The sequence below is a fragment of the Sprattus sprattus genome (genome assembly GCF_963457725.1).
Source record: "Sprattus sprattus genome assembly, chromosome: 2".
Classification (NCBI taxonomy): Eukaryota; Metazoa; Chordata; class Actinopteri; order Clupeiformes; family Clupeidae; genus Sprattus; species Sprattus sprattus.
The window spans coordinates 50,255,856-50,278,770 of record NC_137921.1 but is presented as its reverse complement, the minus strand read 5'-3'; the positions used below and the strand labels follow the sequence as shown (position 1 = coordinate 50,278,770).

The window sequence follows — 22,915 nt, the reverse complement described above, 5'->3', positions numbered from 1 at the left end:
CCTGAGCCTCATCCTCCTGCAGAACTACCAGGTCAGCGCACGCCTCTGTATCTCTGGAGCAGCGCTCTAGCTTTACATCACTTCCTGTCTGTCTCGTGGTACTTACAGTGTTTTCCTCTATCTGCTGGTGTAGCTTTTTCTCCCTTTACTACTGTAAACAACCATCCATCCATCTCTCTCTCTCTCTCTCTCTCTCTCTCTCTCTCACTCACTCACTCTCTCTCTCCCTCTCTCTCTCACTCTCTTTCTCTCATTGTCTCTGTAAATTTGTCTACTTGGCCTCTCTTTTCTGGGTGGTGTAACTGAAATCCATTTCTTACTTGCTGTCTTTGTCTCTATCTCTCTCTGTCCTTATCTCTCCCTCTCGGGATTCCTGCTCTTGGTGTGTTTTACCATGTTGTTGAACCTGAACTCCACAGTTTTCTGTGAGATTATCTCTCTTTCTCTCTCTCTCTCTCTCTCTCTCTCTCTCCATCTCTCTGAATCATGTTTTATTCCTCCCCCTATAGAACCTGAACTTCACAGGTTTCCGTAAGATCCTGAAGAAGCATGATAAGATCTTGGAGACACCACGCGGGGCAGACTGGCGTGTGGCACACGTGGAGGTGGCTCCCTTCTACACCTGCAAGAAGATCACCCAGCTCATCACCGAGACAGAGGTGCTCACAGACACACACACTGACACCCTAATGGTCACTGACTGAGCTCATTACTGAGACGGAGGTGCTCACAGACACACACACTGACACCCCAACAGTCACTGACAGCTGACTGTACAGGAAAGCTTTTTTGTCAATACTTATTTCAATGAATTTACCTTATATCAGCCTTGAAGTTGAAGAAGAATGAAGAAGTTGTGTTATTTCAGTGACATCTTGCAATCTACAGATGACTTTTAGAAGAGAGTAATTACACTGTCTTGACATCGGTGTGTTCCTTCACATTTTAAGCATTGTTTTTGGACTGTGTGTGTGTGTGTTGTGTGTGTGTGTGTGTGTGTGTGTGTGTGTGTGTGTGTGTGTGTGTGTGTGTGTGTGTGTGTGTGGGTGTGTGTGCTGTGCTGTGTATGTGTGCCGTGTGTGTGCCGTGTATGTAGGCCCTGGTGACGGCTGAGCTGGAGGGAGGGGATCGTCAGAGGGCCATGAAGAGGCTGAGGGTTCCTCCTCTAGGGGCGGCACAGGTGAGAAATCCAGCCTACATAGCAACTATCCAACTATTTAGCAGGCTGACAGCCACATGTCAAACAGCACACAGCCATTTAGATGACTGACATTTTTATTCAGGCACAAAGATCAGATTTGTGGTTGCCCCTACAGTAAAGATCCCTAGCTCCTTGTAAACCATGCTATACTGTACACCATGTTCTTCCAGTGTGCCTATGGTTAAAGAATCATTAAGAACAGTAGCTGCCTGTCATATTGCAATTACCTCATTTACACCTTACATTAACATGTGGTCACTATCTGGATGTCCTATCCCATAAGTTTTAGTGTAAGAGTAAGGCTTGTTAATGCGAGTTGTGATCACAGAGACCAGATACGACCGTTCGTTATCCTCACACTAATATACAGACATGGGTTGCAAGCTAATGGTAGGCGTCATTCAGAGGTGAATCTGCGGTCTGTTTTCCCCCAGCCTGCTCTGGCCTGGACTACCTTCCGCGTTGGGTTGTACTGCGGCGTGTTCATCGTCTTGGCCGTGGCCTTTGTCCTCACTGGTAATGCTTCCCTCCTGTGTCTGATATAATTAGTAAAACTGCTAGTAAAATAGCTGCCTCTGGGAAATGAAAAATCTGGCTTTGAATTACAATGATGGTGAAGCTTGTTATTTCAGTCATTTCCAGATCCTTTCAGATTTAATATATCCTACAATATGCCCTGTTGAGAATTTCAGAAATACATTTAATTAGCTGTTAATGTCTGACAATTTCCTGACTGTATTTCTCCCCAGAAACTGGTACTTCAGATTTCCTTGTAATAACAAAGTAATTTGGATTCTGTTTGATTATTCTGTAAGAATTATATCCAATTTGTATTTCTGTGTGTTTGTGAATGAAACCATCAATTATGTAAGATAAAAGTTCTGCTAACGGGAGGACCTGTTCCGTCCGCAGGTGTGGTGTTCCTGAGCGGCAGTAACCAGAACATCTGGCCTCTGGTGCGCGTGTACCGCGGCGGGTTCCTGCTCATCCAGTTCCTCTTCCTGCTTGGCATCAACACCTACGGCTGGAGGCAGGCTGGGGTCAACCACGTGCTAATCTTCGAGCTCAACCCCCGGAACAACCTCTCGCATCAGCACCTCTTTGAGGTGAGACGCCACACACTTAGGGAGGATGCTCCTGAGTGCCATTCTAAGAGCACCCTAAAAAATACATACAGTTTGAGATGCAGTTATGAGCCTGGAGGTTATTTTGCTGGAGGCATTATAGACATTGCAGGAAAGTGGTTGAAATTTGACACTAGCTTAGAATTTGCATTGAGTTGAGAGGACTAAGAGGTGCCATTATTATAAGATTGCATGAGTTAAATCATGAATGAATGTGGATTGATGCTCTCAGATGTGAGCTTATCAAAAGACATAAGAGAGAACCATTTTACCAGCATACCCGTCATGAATTGTTATTGAAGAGAGTTAAGCCCAGATGTAATTAATTGATAATGTATTAAATGCAAGTATGTACGTTATGTGTGTGTGTGTGTGTGTGTGTGTGTGTGTGTGTGTCTGTGTCTGTGTCTGTGTGTATCTCCAGATTGCTGGGCTCCTGGGTGTGCTGTGGTGTATCAGCATTCTGTCCTGCCTGTACTCGGACTACACCGGGCTGCCCATGCAGGCCAACCCTCTCATCCTGTACGGCTTCATGCTCCTCTTCCTCATCAACCCCTTCAAGACGGGCTACTATAAGTCCCGCGTCTGGCTCCTCAAGCTACTGGTGAGACAGACACTCTCATACGGCACTCTCTCTAGACATAGACATACACTTGTGTTAATACTAGTGTTAATACTTGAGACACAGACTAGTGTTAGTGCTAATGACACAGTCTAGTTCTAGTGTTAGTACTAATGACACAGACTAGTGTAAGTACTAACAACACAGTCTAGTGTTAGTGCTAATGACGCAGACTAGTGTTAGTACTAATGACATAGTATTGTGCTAAGGATGTCCCCTCACATAAAGCTATGCTCTTAGAAGAGACTCTCCTCTTCTCATGGTTGTGTTTAGTTCTGAACAAAGCCAGAAAATATAGGTTTTCACCTTTTTCAGTCCATGTTATGTAGTTGGCAGAGGCAAAGTGTGTTTACATGCAGCAGGGAGCAAAACAGAAGAAACGTTATTGGTTCAGAGGACACTTAATGAAGTAATGGCAGAGGCCTTTAAGCTGTCCTCTTAAAGGTACAGTATGTGTTAGTTTTTGAGGTCAAATGCTTCTCAATTAAAACATATAAGGCTATGCTCAGACCACGTAGAAAAGACATTGTGTTCTATTCCCACCCATTCTGCCTGCTTTAAATTATGTAAAAGATAATAACTTCAACAGCTACGGGAATAATATGTGAAATGTGGAGAAATTCTGTCTTTTTTACCTCATCTTGAAGAGTTGAAGTGCTTTTATTTCTGGCCAGGAGATTATCCCACTTCTGACAGGGCCTTAAGTGCCTAGAGACAATTGTATTGTTATGGCGCTAAGTAAATAAAATTGAATTGAATTAAATTGTATATCCTCCCTTTGAGGACAGGATGAAAAGGTTGGCTTCAGTGTTCAAGCTTCAGTGGGTGAATATTAAGCACTTTAAGTGCAGTTGGATTAGTCATTATTGTGGTGACGCCAGAAGTCTGAAAATAATGATCACACAAACAGCCTCAGACCTCAGATTACAGTCAGCTGTCTGTGCTCTACTGGACATACATTTAGTAGTCAATAATAATCTCATACTAGCAGTAACGCTGGTTAACGTTAATTTAGTAGATATTCATAATGTCATACTAGCACTCACGCTGGTAAACATTAATTTAGTAGTCATTCATAATCTCATAATAAGACTAATGCTGGGTAACATTCATGTAGTCATTCATAATCTCATAATAAGACTGATGCTGGTTAACATTCATGTAGTCATTCATAATCTCATACTAGCAGTAACGCTGGTAAAACTTCATGTAGTCATTCATAATCTCATACTAGCACTCACAGTGGTGTATTGTATACATTGTGTACTTGTACAAACAAGTGTGCTTTGCATAAAATCATGGTGTTAAACCCTGCCCAACCCTGCATGTGCCTTGCACTGTGCCTATGCTGCAGAAGTCAGGGATCACATTTATCTATCTATCTGCCCAGCATGTCTTTGTCTGATATTGGAGAATTGTATGTGTGCGCAGAAGTGTGTGTATGAGAGAGGGAGAGGGTAGAGAGACAGAGAGGAAGAGAAATAGAGAGAGTGTGTGTGTGTGTGTGTGTGTGTGTGTGTGTGTGTGTGTGTGTGTGTGTGTGAATCTTAGGTGAAAGGCGGGGTAAGGTCCCTGGTTGAGATGCGAAGGGTAGTGGGGTGATGGCAAATAGAATGCTGAAGGTCCCTGTGGAGGCAGTGGCTGTGACTGTGCAATCATTACTGAGATAGATCCATCAGCGCCTGCCTAGCCCAGCACACGGTGCCGGTAATTGGCCCTGACTGCAGCTAGGAATCAGGAACACAGGGGGACAGACACATGCACACACACACACACACACACACTCACACACTCACTCACAAACACACACACACACACACACACACACACACACACACACACACACACACACACACACACACACACTCACACACACACACACTCACACACACACACGCACATAAAATCTCTTACACACACACACACACACACACAAACACACTAACACACACACAGTTGACACCCTACCTCTTGCGCAAAACAGAGTGTTATAGTGGCCCAGGTATTGATCTACTGATGCACAGACATTTCAGTGTTGTCAGATCTGATCTGTCTTCATTCACTCCAAACTAAATGCATCAAATGCATCCAATATGCCATCCAGAACATCAGATGTGGCTCGCACTGCAGGGATTGGGAGCCTGTCTCTGACAGGTAAAAATCTCTAATGAACCCGCACTGAATATGGGATCGATCCTCATTGGCATTTAAGATTCACTGGACCTGGTTTGGTAGGTACGTGGTTTGCATATGCAATGACACACCCAGGGGTGGTAGATGTAACTGATTAGCCAGCACAGTCCTCTAATTGGGAGCTTCAGCTGTCACTCATCTGGGACTTGATCCTCTCCATTACCTTTTCAAAACTGCGATTGGTCGCCAGACAAAGCCATCCATAGCGGCCATTTTCTCTGGATGAGCAGGCGTGTTTGAAGATGCCCTTGACCCAGAAAATTGGCCACGCTTTCAAGTCCATATAACTCTATTGATTGTACAGTGTGTGTGTGTGTGTGTCTGTGTGTGTTCTAACACATCTTTGAACACTGTCAAAGGATATGTATATGTGGATCAGCATGTGTGTGGACCAGGGAGGTTGGCGTGTGTGGGTGTGTGTGTGTTTGTCAGTTAAGTATGTGTGTGTGTGTGTGTGTGTGTGTGTGTGTGTGACCGTGTGTGTGACCGTGTGTGTGACCGTGTATGTGTGTACGTGTGTGTGTGTGTACGTGTGTGTGTGTGTGTGTGTGTGTGTGTGTGTGTGTTCTTGTGCCTCAAACAACCCTCAGCTGAGTCCTCATTAGCTTGCACATGCACTGCCTTCATTAGCTCCTTAAGGGAGCCAAGACTACTGCTGTTCTTATCTGTCAAACACAACTGTCCTCACACACACACACACACACATACACCCACACACACACACACACAGGCTCTGTTTCTGCCTGATTGTGCACCTTAATTGAGCTGTTAGACATACAGTCACGCTAGAAATTACATGAACATTGTGTGAAATTAATTTCAGAGGCAACGTGCCTATTTGTATTTCTGAGAGGTGGATTTGTAAATGAGCCGTATAATGGGAATATCATTGAAAGAGCAAGATAACTACATCTTTATATTTATAATGTAGATAAACAAATATGCCTCATCAGCTAGGTGCATGTCTAACCTATGACCTTGTGACTCCTTGACCACAGTTCCGTGTGTTCACGGCGCCGTTCCACCGCGTGGAGTTTGCAGACTTCTGGCTGGCGGACCAGCTGAACTCCCTGGTGATGATGCTGATGGACCTGGAGTATCTGGTGTGCTTCTACAGCATGGAGTTAGAATGGACCAACCCCAGTGGACTGCTGCCCCAGACCCCAGGTAAGCATGGACACACACACACACACACACACACACACACACATATACACACACCACACACACACACACACATATACACACACCACACACACACACACACACTATCAAGCATAATGACTCTCACAGACACACACATAAAATCTCTTACAAAGACACACATTCACACACACAAACACATACACACACACACACACACACACACACCCCACACACACAAACACAAAAGCTATCTCTGTCACTGCTGTTACTGCTTTATATGCAGCTACATACAGTATGTGTGTAATGTTTAAATTAAGATGAGTTATGTGTAATGGTTTAAGTGGTCTTGTGTAATGCATAGCATCTTTACAGCGGCTGACTCCACACAGTCTAGTCAAGTCTCCCCTTGACATTACAGTAAGTGGTTGTTTTAGTGAGACAACAATGTGGTCTGTTATTTGCATGATTAAAACATGGTTATCACTATGTTGTTTGCAGTGCCCCTTTAGGCTCATGTGTCTTTAAGACATACCTGCCGTTACTCCCGGTACTGCCGTTTCTGCGATTGTACAGCCGTGAACTAGACTACTCTGATAGCAGGTTGTTTTGGAAGAGGACCCTGCGCTATTTTGGCACAGATCCAACCGATGTGCACCAGATCAGAGCCAGTCTAGTCCGGAGTAGGTGGTGGTCAGAGTGTCAGTGCAGAGGAGGGAAGTGAATGCAGTGTTAAATGGGCCGATGGTGCTGAAGCTGACCCGCTAGCAGGGCAGAGCGGAGTGGAGTGGGCCCTCTGGGTTCAGAGAGTTCATAGGAGGCAGTGATGGAGATTGGCCATTAACCTTACTATGGTGCTCTCCACTGCTCTCCCCTCCTCTCCCCCCTCTCCCTGCTCCCCTCCCCTCCCCTCCCCTCTACTGCTCTCCCTGCTTCTCTCCCTTCCCCTTCCCTCCTCTCCCCTCCTCCCTTCTGCTCCCTGCTCCTCTCCCCTCGTCTCCCCTCCTCCCTGCTCCTCCCCCCTCCTCTCCCCTCGTCTTCCCTCCTCCCTGCTGCTCCCTGCTCCTCTCCACTGCTCTTCAGTGGCCTGTCTGTCTGCACAGGGCTAATTGAATGGAAACGTTTTAGTTGGGTGACCCTCACACTGATCAGAGGGGACTCCGAGGCACTAGAGGAAAACGCATCAGATGACACACACACACACTCACACATTTACACACACACACACACACACACACACACACACACACACACACACACACACACACACAGACACTCACACTCACACTCTCTCACACACGCAAACATACAAACACACAAAGATGCCAGTAGTTTTATTGCAAGAAATATTGACCTTTTAGTGATGGCTGAGGGCCCAAAATCTCCTCTGAACTGAATGTTTCTATCTTGGTGAACAGTCTGGATTTACCACATGTGTAAATAAACTAAACAACTAAAACAATAGTGGTATTTCCGTTGGGGGTGTTTGAGTGTTTCGCACACATCAATGATTTGGGCTTCACTAAAGCTCTCTTGTCTTAAGAATTTGTCAAACAGAAAGCCCTCCACAGTGTGATTTACTGGGATACAAGACAGGGCAGCAGACAAAACCAAAACTGATGTTTCAGGATGGAGCCATCAACATGGTGGATGGTGTCAAAAACATTCCTCATCTCTTTTTCGTTATTAACTCTCGCTCTCTGTCATGTGTGTTCCCTCTTGGCTCCCAGCTGACCGTGTGTGTCACAAGTACTCGTACGGCCTGCGCGCCATCATCCAGTGTTTGCCCGCCTGGTTCCGCTTCGTGCAGTGCCTGCGCCGTTACCGTGACACCAAGCGAGCCTTCCCTCACCTGGCCAACGCCGGCAAATACTCCACCACCTTCTTCGTCGTCACGTTTGCCGCCCTTTACAAGACCCACAGAGGTAAGACATGCTAAATGACCTAAGGTGTCCGTGTATGCCATCAGAGCAAAGGTAAGACATGCTAATGCTAAACGATCACAGGTGTCCATGTATGCCATCAGACCAAAGATAAGACATGCTAATGCTAAATGATCACAGGTGTCCATGTATGCCATCAGAGCAAAGGTAAGACATGTGTGTGGCCAGGGAACTGTAGGTATTCACATATTCAGTCAGTTTGTGAGTGAAAGCCTGGAATCAGGAGAAAGAATGGAAGATTGCAGAGGAGAAGGGGGGAGAGAGAAGGAAAGAGAGAGATAATCTTTTTTTTAAATGAAAGGACCTGTCCTCCATTAGAAGTCCAGACACATCTGTCTGCATTCTCCATTAACTCTGCTGATTTGGCTGATAGCAGACCTACAGAGGAAGTACCCAAAGCTGAGTCGCTCACTTTGAACAGCCGCCACTCCACTCCTCTCCTCTCCGCTCCTCTCCCTGCCCCTCTGGGCCACCGTAGTTCCACTCCCACTGCCTGTGGCCCACAGCCAATATTTCAAAGGCGCTGCCAAGCCGCCTGCCGGCTTTTATTATTTATATACCTGGACAAGCCAGCTTTATTTATTTATTTTCATAAATGTCAGCTCTTAATCTTCAAATGGCCCCTTTCTGGCTAAATGTTACTCCATGTCTTTCAATTATTCATGAATTCGTTTTTTTTTTTCTAGATCAATAAAGATGTTTTCGTAATCGGACTCCCTTTTCATGTTTACCTGAGTAGAGAAGATTTAGTGGCTTTTTGGAAATCCGGGAAGACCTCCATGCAGAATCCCATCTGCCAGTTGGTCCAGACATGGCCCATGGCCCATTCCTGCCTCTGTTGTCAATGTAGCAGCCTTACCCTAATCATACTGTTTAATCCACCCTTGTATGGCTCAGCTGCCATGGGTCTGTCTTGCAAATGTTTCTGATCCTTCACTTACGAAGCTTACAAACATATAACATGATGAGAGGAGAATGCGTAATTATTGAGTACATCGTCCTTCAAAACAATGGCTAGTAAGTATGAGCTAGTCTGTGAAGCAAAGATTAGAGTCCCCAGCACATCCCCCTGACGAGGCCCTCATTATAATGCTAATCAGTACTGAATGAGGCCAGGGAATCTCCCCATCATGTGGCATGTTCGATCTCTGCACACTGCTCAAGCTGCTCACATTGCTTCATTGCCGAGGTCAACCAGTAACGCCATGGTGGTGAAGTAGGCCAGGAGGTGGTTGAGAGGATGTGCACAACACACCTGTGATGTATGCTGCATAACACACCTGTTTTCTCTGCTGCATAACACCTGTTTTCTCTGCTGCATAACACACCTGTTATCTCTGCTGCATAACACACCTGTTATCTCTGATTCATAACATACCTGTGATATCTGTTGCATAACACACCTGTAATCTCTGCTCATGAGGCCTGCATACATGCATTGCTGTGCTCAGTAAATGCACTTACTGTCACTATAGGCACGTCTTCAAACTACAGTCAAACTCAGTCAGTGCACTTCCTCATTAAGATTAAATACGGAATGTGTTCAAAATATTTCAGTTTCAGAACAAACATGGGTCATTAGTTAACTAGCCTATGAAATGGCTAAAGCAAGCAGGACCGACTTAAATGGGTCATCTTGTCAGCATAAGAAGTGCCGCTACCAAAATAAAGTGTGGCTTCATGTGTCTGCATTAAGGCCAGTGTAAATTAGTCTCCTATCAGACAGTGGCAGTGCTTCTGTAGTCTGGACCGCAGCTGAGTGGGCATGTATGAACACGTGTAGGGACAGGGAGGAGTCTAGTTAGGTCATTAGCAAATCCGGCGACACACTGTCTTCACACTTAGATAGTATCAGGCAGGGGGGGCTGCATCTAATCAAACTAGGTTGAGGTGAAATAAATCTAGCGCTGGTTTGCTTTAGAGATGGATCCATTGGGGTTTGCTACTCTTACAAGCTTTGTTTTGATACATCAAAAAACATTCAGTTTGTCTCTACATTGATTTAAGCTGATGTAGTTTTAGTCGCAAGTGGGCTAGTATCATGTGTGCCTTTACGTGTGCTATAATTAAATGTCAGAACCAGACAGGCACCAGAGACCACATATTGAAGGACATATGCAGGAGCTAGAGAGGGATAGTGGTGCTGAATAGACTTAGATTTATATGAAACTAATACCTACCCACCTGTATTGAGTTTTCATAGTTCACTCACACTGCTGGTCTTAAATGTCAACCCTTCTGAAACATTCCCTGAGGGTCTAACACAGGGGCTCCATTTAATCAGAACGGCTTGACATGGCAGATCTGAAACACGTCATACGCACACTGAAAACTGTGCTATCAGTGTACAGCGAATTGAGTTATTGCAGGTCTTGAGTAGGAGAGGCATTGTGTGTGAAAATGTCAGGGTGGTATTGAATTTTTTGGTGAGTGCTGATTTGGTGGCGAAGGGAGAAAAAAAGAGAGCTGGATGAAGAGAAGCGTTTAATCCTCTTTGCTGAGGAGATTTTTCAGTGATGATGAAGCTTTCTGTGAGAAACTTTGCTGGAGCTGTAGGGGTGAAATACTAATGAAGGAGATGAAAGAAGAAAGAGACATTGTGTTAGAGACAGGTGAGATGAAAAGTAAAGACAGCAAGAAAGGGCGGGAGAGAGAGAGAGTGGGAGAGAGCGAGACAGAGAGCGAGCAAGGCGGGGAGTGTGGGAGGAGAGGAAAAGAGAGCGAAAGAGGAGGAAAATGGCCATCCTGCAGGAGCGATCAGTAATTGCCGGCCCGCGGCTAGAACATGGCTCCCTGTGCCTCGTGTGGAATAGTGATGAGGGGCTCCAGTCTGGCTGGAGATGATTTTATAACAGCTCTCTCACAGCCCACGTCAGACCTGACAGAGATATAACATGCTGAAGAACTCTATATTAGGAGAAATGAGCAGTAGGATTCACTCAGATATGACATGCTGAAGACCTCTATCGAGATATGAAATGCTGAATAACTCTATAGAGGAGAAATGAGCTGTAGGATTCACTCAGATATGACAGGCTTATTAATAATATTAATAATAATAATAATAATCATCATAATCATAATAATACATCACATAGTGCTTAAGACCTATGTAGAGATATGACATGCTTCTCTATAGAGGGGAAACGAGCAGTAGTATTATATCTGTATAGATTAAGTCCCACTCTGTTACTGTTTATTGTAAGGGGATAATGAAGAGTAGATGTAAGTGTGTAACCTACAGCAGGTTAGCTGCCATGCCAGAGCGGAGAGGAGGGGGGTAAAGGTGGTGTGAGGACACCGTAATCATCTCACACACTGATACACACCTCACACACTGATACACACCTCACACACTCATACAGGCCTCCTTAGGTGAGAGGCGTATACCAGGACAGACAAATGCCAGGCAATTGTCTTCTCAGTGAAAAATGACCTGTCTGCATATCTAGATTTGCTTTTGTTTGTGTGTGTTTGCTTTTGTGTGTGTGTGTGTGTGTATAGGTGCTTGTGCCCGTGTGCGTAGGTGTATGTGTGTGTTCATGTCTATTTCATCTATCCTCTCATCTAATCCTACATCCACATTGGCTAAAAGAACACCAGACTGGACTGAATCAAGCTGTAGAAACCCAGAGTGGTTTGTTTCCCTGTACTGTACGGTCCTCAGTCATGCCAGATGGGACGACAGAAGTCACTGCAACATGAGCAGCAAAACAAGAACAACTTGTGTTACTTGTGTTAAACAGACAAAAGGGTTTGTGTCCTGGCCTTTTATAGCTGTCAATAAACAAGAGAGGCATCATAAAACCATACATCAGCCCAACGCCGTAGACTACCTCTTTCTGCCGAGAGCAAGCCCCAGTTTAAGTAGGCCGCAAATGTCTGTGTGAGGGTGGGCAGAAAGCTGAAGCAGACAGCAGGGTACCTGTGTCCACTGTGTTGTGTGAGAGCTTCTGTGTGTGTGTGTGTGTGTGTGTGGGTGTGTGTGTGTGTGTGTGTGTGTGTGTGTGTGTACGGTGTGTGTGTGTACGGTGTGTGTGTGTGTGTGGGTGTGTGTGTGTCTGTTAGCCTGTGTGAGACCCTCTGTGCTAGCATCCGAATGTGCTAGCCTCTGTGTGTGTGTGTGTGTGTGTGTTTTACGGGTACTGTCATTGTTGTAAAGACATTCTTTGCGTGCTACCAGTCATGACCTTGTCTTGTTGAGAGCTCTCTGTGGTTAATCAGCTGGTATTGACTGGATATTTGATTCCTATTGCAATGTCACTGACTGTCACTTTCCATGGAGGCTTGTGTACGCATGGAAAAGATCATGAGACTGGACAGCTATGCAGCAGCACTGTGCACTAGAGAAGGGACCAGTCACTCATGCACACTATTTTAACTGGATGTGTTTGGGTTTGGCTGACACATACTACATGTGGCCTATGCAGTATTGTGCATACATGGGAGGTGATATTGTGTGGAGTTTCAGGGAATGTGTGTGAGGTGAGAAATGTTGGAAATGATGACTCTGAAGCTGCTCAGTTTCTGAAACACACATTAATTTAAACACACACGTACATTTTATCTGGAGAAAAATGTACGCGATCCATTTACAGACATCCGGTAAAGTTTTCACATTAACTTATTGAAAGGAGATTGGGGTTATGCGTTTGAGAATCCCACATAGTCCAGTCCCTACGTCACAGTACAGGATGTGTGGAGTCAAGATATGCCTAGTCAGAGCCAATGAGAGAATAGTGTGACATAATTAGACATCTTATGGGATATGAGTCTATATCATGAGATGTAATGAGTCAGACGATAGTGTGTGTTCACTAGAGCATGAACCCCTCTCAAACATCTCATAGAAAGCTGTTGAGAATAGGGCTCCCTCTGCTGGAAGAAAGAGGAACAACTGCAGTTAATTTTCAGTTTTGTAGTGTTCCCCTTTTCCTTGATAGCACAGTAACTCCGTCTTCACTTTTGCATTTTATAATGACTATTTCCCCTGTAAAGAACCATGCTAACATGCTTTATTGAAACCCAGGAATAGTTTTTTTCTGCACTATTACTGGCTTTGTATTGGTACATTTCACTCTTCTCTTCATCTCCCATGTTTTGATTTCTCCCTACAGAACAAAGCCATGATGACGCAGACGTCTTCTTCTACCTGCTGATCGTCTTCTCCACCGTGAGCTCCCTCTACACTCTCATCTGGGACCTGAAGATGGACTGGGGCCTGTTCGACCGCACCGCCGGGGAAAACACGTTCCTCAGGGAGGAGATCGTCTACCCACAGAAAGTGAGAGTCACCACTTTTCTGGATAGGGTTTGATTTTCAATCTATGAGACTGAATGGGAAGTACTGTATAAAAGAGTACGCCCATAAACTACTGGACTTGAAAATAACCTCAAAGACAATTACCTGGCATTGTGACAAGACTGTGGTTAAACTAAAGAGGTGTTTTATGATAGTAATTTCTTATAAAAAGAAATATGGCCTACCTTGCTTTGACATTCACTGCAGGTCAGGGTCAAAGCTTTTAAATTCAGTGCAGGTCAGGAAAAAAGCTTTTCAATTTGCTGCAGGGTCAGGGTAAAAGTTTTTAAATTTGCTGCAGGTCAGGGTAAAAGCTTTGTCTTTCACTGCAGGTTAGGGTAAAAACTTTGTCTTTCACTGCAGGTTAGGGAAAAAGCTTTGATATACTGCAGGTCAGGGAAAAAGCTTTTAAATTCACTGCAGGTCAGGGTAAAAGCTTTGAAATCCGCAGCAAGTCAGGGTAGAATCTTTTAAATTCACTGCAGGCCAGGGTAAAAGCTGTATAATCCTGTTTTAATCTGCTTGTCCGTCCGCCCAGGCCTACTACTACTGCGCCATCATAGAGGACGTGCTTCTGCGCTTCGCCTGGACCCTGCAGCTGTCTCTGTCCACCATGACACCCTACCACTCCATCTCCGACATCCTGGCCACTCTACTGGCACCTCTGGAAGTCTTCAGGTGAGGATCACCCTCACAGACCTGACCCAGGCCCATAACCACAGACACACCCTCACAGACCCAACCCAGGCCTATAAACACAGAACCACCCTCAAAGACCCAGCCCAGGCCCATACACACAGAACCACCCTCACAGAGCCAACCCAGGTCCATATACACAGAACCATCCTCACAGACCCAACCCAGGCCCATACACACAGAACCACCCTCACAGAGCCAACCCAGGCCCATACACACAGAACCACCCTCACAGAGCCAACCCAAGCCCATACACACAGAACCATCCTCACAGACCCAGCCCCAGACTGAAGGCTGTGATGAAGCCATACTCTCCTCTCTGACTACTGTGCCCTGAGCAGGGACAGCGGTCCAGTAAGGGGCTAATATTGGCAGAAATCTGTGAGTATACTCCTGTGCAGTGTCACTTCAATGTCAAACCATTCAAAACTGTATTACCTCTCAATAATTGCACAGATTCACAAAAGTTGACAATAAGAGTATTTCAACAATCAACAGCAAATACATTAAAATACAGGCCTTAGAGCACAAACACAATGCAAAACCTGTGATCGTTTAAACTAAATTGACTCTTCTGTGATATATGGTCTGTGTCTATCTGCATGTCTGCATCGTGGAAACGAATAACCAGAGGAATTGAAAAATCAGATTGTGAGACAAGGATACAGGAAGATCGGTGACCAATTAAAGAAATCAGTCGAAACACAGTTGCAGCAGTAATCAGGAGGTACAGAATGAGCCATAGAACCACTGATCAGAGCTGCAGAGGCCATTCTCCTAAAATGTCGCCAGAGACAGGGCGCTACATGCACAGTATAGCTCTTAAAAACTGACAAGCAAGTGCTTTAGGCTTGGCACAGGGGTTATCAATGGAAACATGTGCTTCTGGGAGAGCTCAGACATTGTGAAGGACATTGCATACACTCAACCTCTATGGACAGCATCCAAGAAAAAATACCCTTGCTTGCTCTTCAGCACTCTTCGAGATTAAAGTGCTAAAGAACATGAAAAGAAGCGTGATGAATATTGGGAGCAAATTCTTTGATCAGATGAGACCAAAATACATTTGCTCGGCTCAGATCCGGTCCAGCGTGTTTGGCGTATACCTGGCCAGGACTACCACAGTGAATGCATAGTCCTGACAGTGAAGAGCGGGTAGTGTGATGATATGGCGCCGCATGAGTGCAAATAGTGTTGAGGAGATGACATTTAAAGATGGCACCATAAATGTTTGTGGATACACCAAAATACTGGCTGACTCCCAGGCAGACGGGGAATATTCCAGCATTGATAACGATTCAAAGCACAAAAATAGCTAAAATAGCGCAAGACATTATAAAGAAGAAAAAACTATAATCTGGCCAAGAATGTCACCTGACTTGAATCCAGTTGGGTATTTTAAAGAGAAAGGTAGAGCAACACAACCCCTCCAGCAAAGTGCAGCTGAAAAGATTGTCTCAGAAGAATAGCAGAACATCTCCCCAGAAATGTGTCTAACATTGGTATACTCCACGTCGAGGAGGCATGAGTCGCATTCAGAAATAAAAGTGGATAAACGACGTATTGAAATAATTAAATATTTAAATCTCAGTAATGAAAAGTGTACTAACTTTTGTTTACATTGAGTTCCTACTGTGGGGCCTGTAGTTTTAATGTAGTAAATCTAAACTGTTTGTTTTTAATTCAACACGAGACCCTACAAATACCCTACTGTTCAACATAGTAATACAATTACTGTTAGGTGATCCGATTCAAAATCTTATGACATTTAAGTGATATTGCACAGGAGTGTACTCACTCCAGTTGTATACTGCATTGAAGTGATCTTGCACAGGAGTGTACTGAGTCCAGTTGTATATATGCATTTAATGGTCCGGTCCTCTGTGGCTCTCAGGCGCTTTGTGTGGAACTTCTTCCGCCTGGAGAACGAGCACCTGAATAACTGTGGTGAGTTCCGTGCGGTGCGGGACATCTCCGTGGCGCCGCTCAACGCCGACGACCAGACGCTGCTGGAGCAGATGATGGACCAGGACGATGGAGTGAAGAACCGCCTGGGCAAGAAGACCTGGAAGCGCAGCTACAGCCTCTCTCTGCGCCGACCCCTGCTCTCCTCCCAGTACGAGGCCATCTATCGCTCTCTTTCTCTCTCCCTCTCCCTCTCTCTATCTCTCCCTCTCTTTCTCTCTTTTGCTCTTCTCTCTCACCCCTGCTCTCCTCCCAGTACAAGGCCATCTCCCTATGTCTTTCTCTCTCTCTTTCTCTCACTTTCTGTTTCTCTCTCTCTGAACCCTCCTCTCCTCCCAATTTTGAGGCCATCTCTCTCCCTTTCTCTCTCTCTCCTTCCTGCTCTCTCTCTTTAGCTCTACAATGCCATCCTTAGATCCCCCTCTTTATCTTTCTCATTGTCATTGTCATTCTCTCTATCCCTCTCTCTTTATCTATCTATCTCTCTATCCATCTATGTTTGTTCTTCTCTATCTCCCTCTATCTATCTGTCTATCTATCTATGTTTGTCTTTCTTTCTCCCTCTATCTATCTGTCTATCTATCTGTTTGTTATTCTCTCTCTCTCTCCCTCTATCTATCTATCTATCTATCTGTTTTTCTATCTATGTTTGTCTTTCTCTCTCTCCCTCTTCCTCCTCTCCTGCACTCCAACACACTGTTTATCAGCCAGCATAAGCCTGGGACTGGCATCAGAGCTGACAGATTGGGCTTTGCTCACACACACACTGAATATTGTAACAACATTGCCACCGCAATCCTGACTTAGACCGTCTGATTATGTAATTCTTCTCCTCTGCTTCTCTCCTCCATGTTCCCTGCTTTCCCACAGGTCCAAGAAGGACACCAAGGTTCTCATCGAGGACACGGATGATGAAGCCTTCAGCTGAGCGACTGCCGCCGTCACCGCCGCGTCCGTGTCAGGAAACTCATCCTCTCTCTCCTGTACCATCCACCTGTCCATCACAGAGCTGCCTCATCACACATGACCTCCTCCTGGACTCATACACACACAGACACACAGACACACACACACACAGACACACACACACACACACACACACATACACACACACACACACACACACACACATATATAACAGTCAGACACACAGATGAACATAAACACAGATACATCTCTCTCTCCTCCTCCCTCTCTCTCTCTCTCTCTGTCACACACACAACACCCCCTTGCATTCACAGACAAATCCATCCATACACGCTAACCTAGGGACAGAGGAGAAAGCAGACCAACTGAAGCACAACTCCATGATATCTGGACATATCGGGTCATATCTACTGTCAAATAATATGCCTGCAGACACAAGTTATGACACACACTTTTTTTTAGACATTATGCACACACTGGCACTTCTTGGGATTTTTCTCCAAGTATTTTTTAATCAGACTTTTTAAATCATGTTTTCTCTCTTTCTATGTTAATACTTTTGTGTTTGTATATTTATTTGTCATGACATTTTTATTGAAGATGCATTTATCAAAATCCAGAAATAACTAAATGACTGTTTACAAACCTTTATTAGGACTTGCAGAGGGAAGACTGAAAAAGTCAATAGATTTGAAACCTAAATGGCGAGCGAGCGAGGGAGCTGGGTAGTTCTGTTAAACTCAACACAGAGTGTACAGGTATAACACAGTTTGTATATGTTTTCTCATTAAGCTGTTCATGTTCCCGGGTGTACTTGTGGGAAATGTTGAAAAAAAAAGACTCTTGAAGGCTTTTCCACTGCAGGGGTGGTGAACGTCTTCTTATATATTTAGTTTGCTTTCATTGTTATGCATCAATATCATTTCTAATCATATTTTGTGTTATTTATTGTTTATGACAGTGTGAACCTCAGTGTGAACCTCAATGTGAACCTTGGTGTGAACCTCAGTGTGAACCTCAGCCTCAGACTTTAACACAGATGGAGAGCAGAACTTGTGTTCTCTTTCTAAGCTTTACATTGGGCCCTTTCTGAGCTGTATGTTGTCAGGATCAGAGTATGATGTAAAGCTGTGAAGGTTGTTCATATGTATATTTGGGCTTAATGGCAGTGTCCTGTTACAGTGGAGACTGTTGCCAGTGGCAACATATTACTAAAATACAGTTTTATAGATTGATTGGGCTGAGAATGTGCTTAGGATGACAACATTTATAAAGTGGACAATGCTCTGTCTATCAAATTCTCCAATGCTCCTCTGCATATCCAAAACTTTAACCCTGGGTGTTCACACTGTGTCCATGAAGTAAGAAAAGAATGTGACACTTCCCATAATCTCATCATGGCTGTCCATAGATCTCATAATATCACAGCCGCGGAAAGCACCTTCTCACATGCGAGCTCATTGCTGTGTCTGGCCCAAGGCAAGGGCAAGTGAGGCCATGGAGATATTTGGTAATGGTGCCACACCAACCAAATTTAATTGAAAACTGAATTAAATTGTGGGGACCAACTAGGATTGCGTTTACTGTATCAAATCGAAATCAAACTTTATTTGTACGGCGCATTTCATACCAGGGGGGGGGGGGGGGGTTACACTTGTAAAGAGACACAGATTTTCCAATACAAAACAGGAAATGACATACTAACCGCACTGTAGCCATGGGTAAGACCTTGATATAGGTCTGGCACCACTTTGGCGTAGTTGTTCTCCTGTACTGGTTTTTATGCTTATGTTGAAAACAAAATCCTCCTATAATGCTATTTATTAGGACAGGAACGGAGTGGAGCTGGGGTTTTTCAGATATTCAAACACATTTAGTTTGCCATTCTGAAAGTTGTTGAACTTATTTACATTTAAACAGTATTTACTTTTGGTACTCTGCTAATAAGTATTGCAGGGCAGTGTTGTGGCCTGTGGCGTAGTTTAGTGAGTTGTCGGGTTAGAGGGGGTCAGTCTACTCGTCCTGCTGATTGGTGACCCAGAGGGGGCTCAGGCACAGTTTGGGCCCAATCCGCACCAGATCCAGATTAAAGGTCAAAGGTTAAAGTCAGTGGCTTTCTGGAAAGCAGGGATAGGCTCTCCAGCTGTACACCTGTCACTGCCCGCATCTACCTGTAATTACAAGCTGAAAATAAGAGCCTAGGAGAGCTATATTTGTTTCCCATGGATTCTGTGTTGACTGTTGCAGAGCACTGACGTCCACTGATCCTATGCCTGGTCCTATCCATGGGACCTATTCTCTACTGATCCTTTCCCTGGTCCTTTCCATGGTTTCCCCTCATATAACACGCCTGGTAGAAAACAATGTCAGACAGAAATAGGTGCAATTGACATCCTCTCTCAATGCATGCCTCGATTTTGTAGACTGTTTGCGAGCACAATCCCTACCGGTTGTAACTTTGAAAGCAGGCCTGCTGTTATTTTCACAGGCCTCCTGGCTTTCAGAGGAAGGATGCATGTACTCACCGCTGTGTTGTCTGGCCATTATCCCTGTTTGTGATGCTCTTGTCCGTCAACCTGTGGTAAATGTTAGACCGTCACGTCATGGAGTCAGTGAGCAGTCTGTGGTTCTTAAAATGTTTTTTTATTTTGTGGCTTCCTTGCTCATTCTCATTTTTAATGAATCCAGCGGCATTGGAGAAAGATTACTTGTTGCTTTACCAGTGGTGTTCATAAATGTTTTTAATTGGAGATTAATGCACCCAAGGCTCATGCCTTTAAAAGAGTAATCAGAACATGGCTACTCCCCCTCTTTTAAAGGTTTTACAGGAGTTATCAGTCTTTGTAACTTCTGTTCTCTGTAACTTATAGAAACGGAAAGATCTCAGTTATTGTCTGTAATTACTCAAATGAGAGTTTGAGCTTAGCGGTGGAGATTGTCTCTCCTGTTTAAGAAGTAACTCAGTTCACCCAGCTGGACAGTTCATGTCAACCTGTGTCACCAAAGAACATCCAACGTTGCGCTGCAAGTTTGCCTTTATTTACGTTTCTCTTCTAGCTTTTGCCTCATCAAGCCTTTTCTGTCGATGGACCTCCACACCTTTGGTTGCCTCTCAGAGTTGCTTAGACACCCGTATCCTCATACACATTTACACACACACACACAGAATATTATCTTTGTGTAGAATATTATCTTTGTGTAGAAATGTGTCTCTCATCCCTCGACAGTGAGCACAATCCCGTCCCATCCAATCAGAACTGCATTCATTATTGCTTTGCCAAGTGTCTTGCTTGTATGCTGCTTTTCTTTTTGTCATTGTAAATATTTTAATTTATTTTTCCATTGTGTATATAAAGTAATTTTATTTGTAATTTTGATTATGTATGTCCATGCTCATGTATTTGTTTTAACAACCAGTATTAAGATGATTGGGGAGGGGGGGGCGGGGGGTTGTTTTGATCCTGCACTCTTTCTTATATGTAAAACCTTGAAAATGTGTATTTAAAAAAAAAAAAGAAGAAGGGAAACCCTTATTGAATATGGACTGTGGTTGATCTTGTCTCAATGTATCTTTCTAACGATTTCCCACCCCCTCATCCCAGGGTTTGCATCGAGGAGCAGTGTGAGGGGTGTGTGTTTTACTCTGCTGGATTGGGTCTTAGAGAGAGCCACATAGTGGGGTCTGGAGCGTCTGAGCCGAATCAGAGCCAGAGCCACTCCAGAGTCGGGTGCTCGCTGGAGAGCCATGACATTAATACAGTGTAGAAAGATGTGAGATATGAGACTTGGTTCATCTGTGTCAACTCCATAGGAAATTAAACCTGTTGAAACATCCCTTACAAACATCAGGGTAATTTTGTAATTTTGCCATAAGAGTACTGAAATGAAATGCAAGCCCTGCTGTCATCTCATCTTTTTCATTGGGAGACATAATAACGTGATCGTTTTGACTTCGACTGCCTGCTAAACAGATGATGTTCAAGTGTGTGACCTCTGCATATTTTCTAACTTCTTGATGTTGTATCCCTTCTTCCTAAAATAAATGACTGTGACAATATTTGTAGTTGATGCTGTAGTTGTACTTTAGATAATTTAAGTGGACAAAATGAAGATAAAATAGAATCAGATATCTGTGGTTATGTGTTTTGAAGGTATTTAAAGAAAGAAAATGTCTTACCGACGCCCTTTTAAAGAGTAGTTATATGTTTAGTGTAATCGCTGTATTCCAATGGTTTTACCGATGATCTCATTTGTATTTCTCTGTACACTTTGGTGATCCTGTCATAACTGGGTTTTATAAACCACGATTATTTTTAAAATCTTTATTTGGTGTCAGATTCTTTATTTTTAATATAGCATATGTTGCAGAAAGCAATGCGTCATTTTTATGATAACATTTTGAAAATACTGTTGTTAGTCACAAACAGCTACTGACTACAATATGACATTTAAATTTTTAAAGCATAGCCTACTTTAGTGTGTAAGTAGACTATATGAACTTCAGAGAATTTTTTCTTAGCAAAATTTGGAAATAATTTCTCATTTGAAAACGAACGTTATTACTATAACGTTAACAGCGTTAACAATATTAATGTGGATACAAATCGTCTGCTAAATACTATAAAGACTATCAAAGCCATATTTCATTGCATTTATGTATTTAGAGTGGGCTACTGAAGACTTCAGGGTGGTTAAACCATATTTTACATTTTACCGATCGTTTTAATAGATTTACACCCATTTTCACCCTCATCACGCTTGGCTAACATATTCGTGACACTCTTAACTTACTTCTAATCGCAATAAGATAAGATAAAACTTTATTGCCACACAACAATGTTGGTGGTATTCTTTGTCATAGGTAGCTCAGGCCCAGTAGGAGGGGAGAGAAGGGGGTAGGGAAAACAAAAATAAAAAATAAAAAAAAATACTCCAGGTCAGCATTGAGAGTTCAGGAGTCTGACAGCAGAGGGGAAGAAGCTGTTTTTGAAGCGTGTCGTTCCAGCTTGCATGGATCTGTAGCGTCTTCCAGAAGGTAGAAGTTTAAAAAAGTCATGGCTTGGATGGGAGGAGTCTCTGATAATGTTCTTTGCGCGATTTAAGCTACGCTCAGCATACAATGAGAGGACTGATGGAAGGTCACAACCAATAATGCTGGAGGCTTTTGGTCTCTCCAGTTTCATTTTTGTGCGACTGTCAGAATTTCCATACCAGACAGTTATTGTGTTATAGTGTTATTCAAGCTGACAATTACTTATTTTCCTTATATTAAGAAAAAAGAGCCGTGAGCACATACATCTCTTCTTGTGTTTAACTGTATTTAAATTGAATGAAGGTCCATGACAGATGTAGTCGCCAAGGCTATACATGACTGCTATGGTAGAGAATAGACTTTCAGTCTTGTATTGAGTAGGGAGCTTGAGTTACACTGTAACACTATAGATACGTTACCCAAAAGACATGGAGTTAACAGTAAATAACAGTATTACGTGTTTGCTTTGGTCTGTCTACAGAATGGCCCGTTTCTGCACTGAAGTACACATTCAGAATACACATTCAGTCTGCCCATAGTACGGCAACTGTAGGTGTGGCTTGTAAAGCAGTGAGGTTTAGCCCCGCCTTATTTTGACTGAGATTGCGCACTTGTGTATCTCCACTTCCGGGCGTCAAGACTGCACAGCTGCCGCCGAATTTAAAGAGATAAGGAATAGTTATTTAAAATAACACCTTATAGTGCTGTTGTTCATAACCGTTTGTTTTAAGGCTGCAACATCGTGTAGTTTTACAACTGTTAGTGGT

At 43.8% G+C, this 22,915-nt stretch overlaps 1 protein-coding gene across 1 annotated transcript in view; it reads left to right on the top strand.

Annotated features, from left to right (window-relative positions):
* xpr1a (xenotropic and polytropic retrovirus receptor 1a) overlaps positions 1-18,735 on the top strand; it is a 71,769-nt gene extending 53,034 nt beyond the window's left edge. Inside the window, exons 4-15 of the mRNA XM_080831772.1 lie at positions 1-31; positions 510-659; positions 1,097-1,180; positions 1,636-1,717; positions 2,114-2,307; positions 2,750-2,929; positions 6,139-6,307; positions 8,014-8,208; positions 13,344-13,510; positions 14,067-14,206; positions 16,119-16,340; positions 17,060-18,735. The exon at positions 1-31 is cut by the window's left edge and continues 190 nt beyond it. Coding sequence (XP_080687898.1) covers positions 1-31; positions 510-659; positions 1,097-1,180; positions 1,636-1,717; positions 2,114-2,307; positions 2,750-2,929; positions 6,139-6,307; positions 8,014-8,208; positions 13,344-13,510; positions 14,067-14,206; positions 16,119-16,340; positions 17,060-17,117 — 1,672 coding nt within the window. The 3' untranslated portion in view covers positions 17,118-18,735. The remainder of the gene's footprint in view (positions 32-509; positions 660-1,096; positions 1,181-1,635; positions 1,718-2,113; positions 2,308-2,749; positions 2,930-6,138; positions 6,308-8,013; positions 8,209-13,343; positions 13,511-14,066; positions 14,207-16,118; positions 16,341-17,059) is intronic.
* The last annotated feature ends 4,180 nt before the right edge of the window (positions 18,736-22,915 follow it).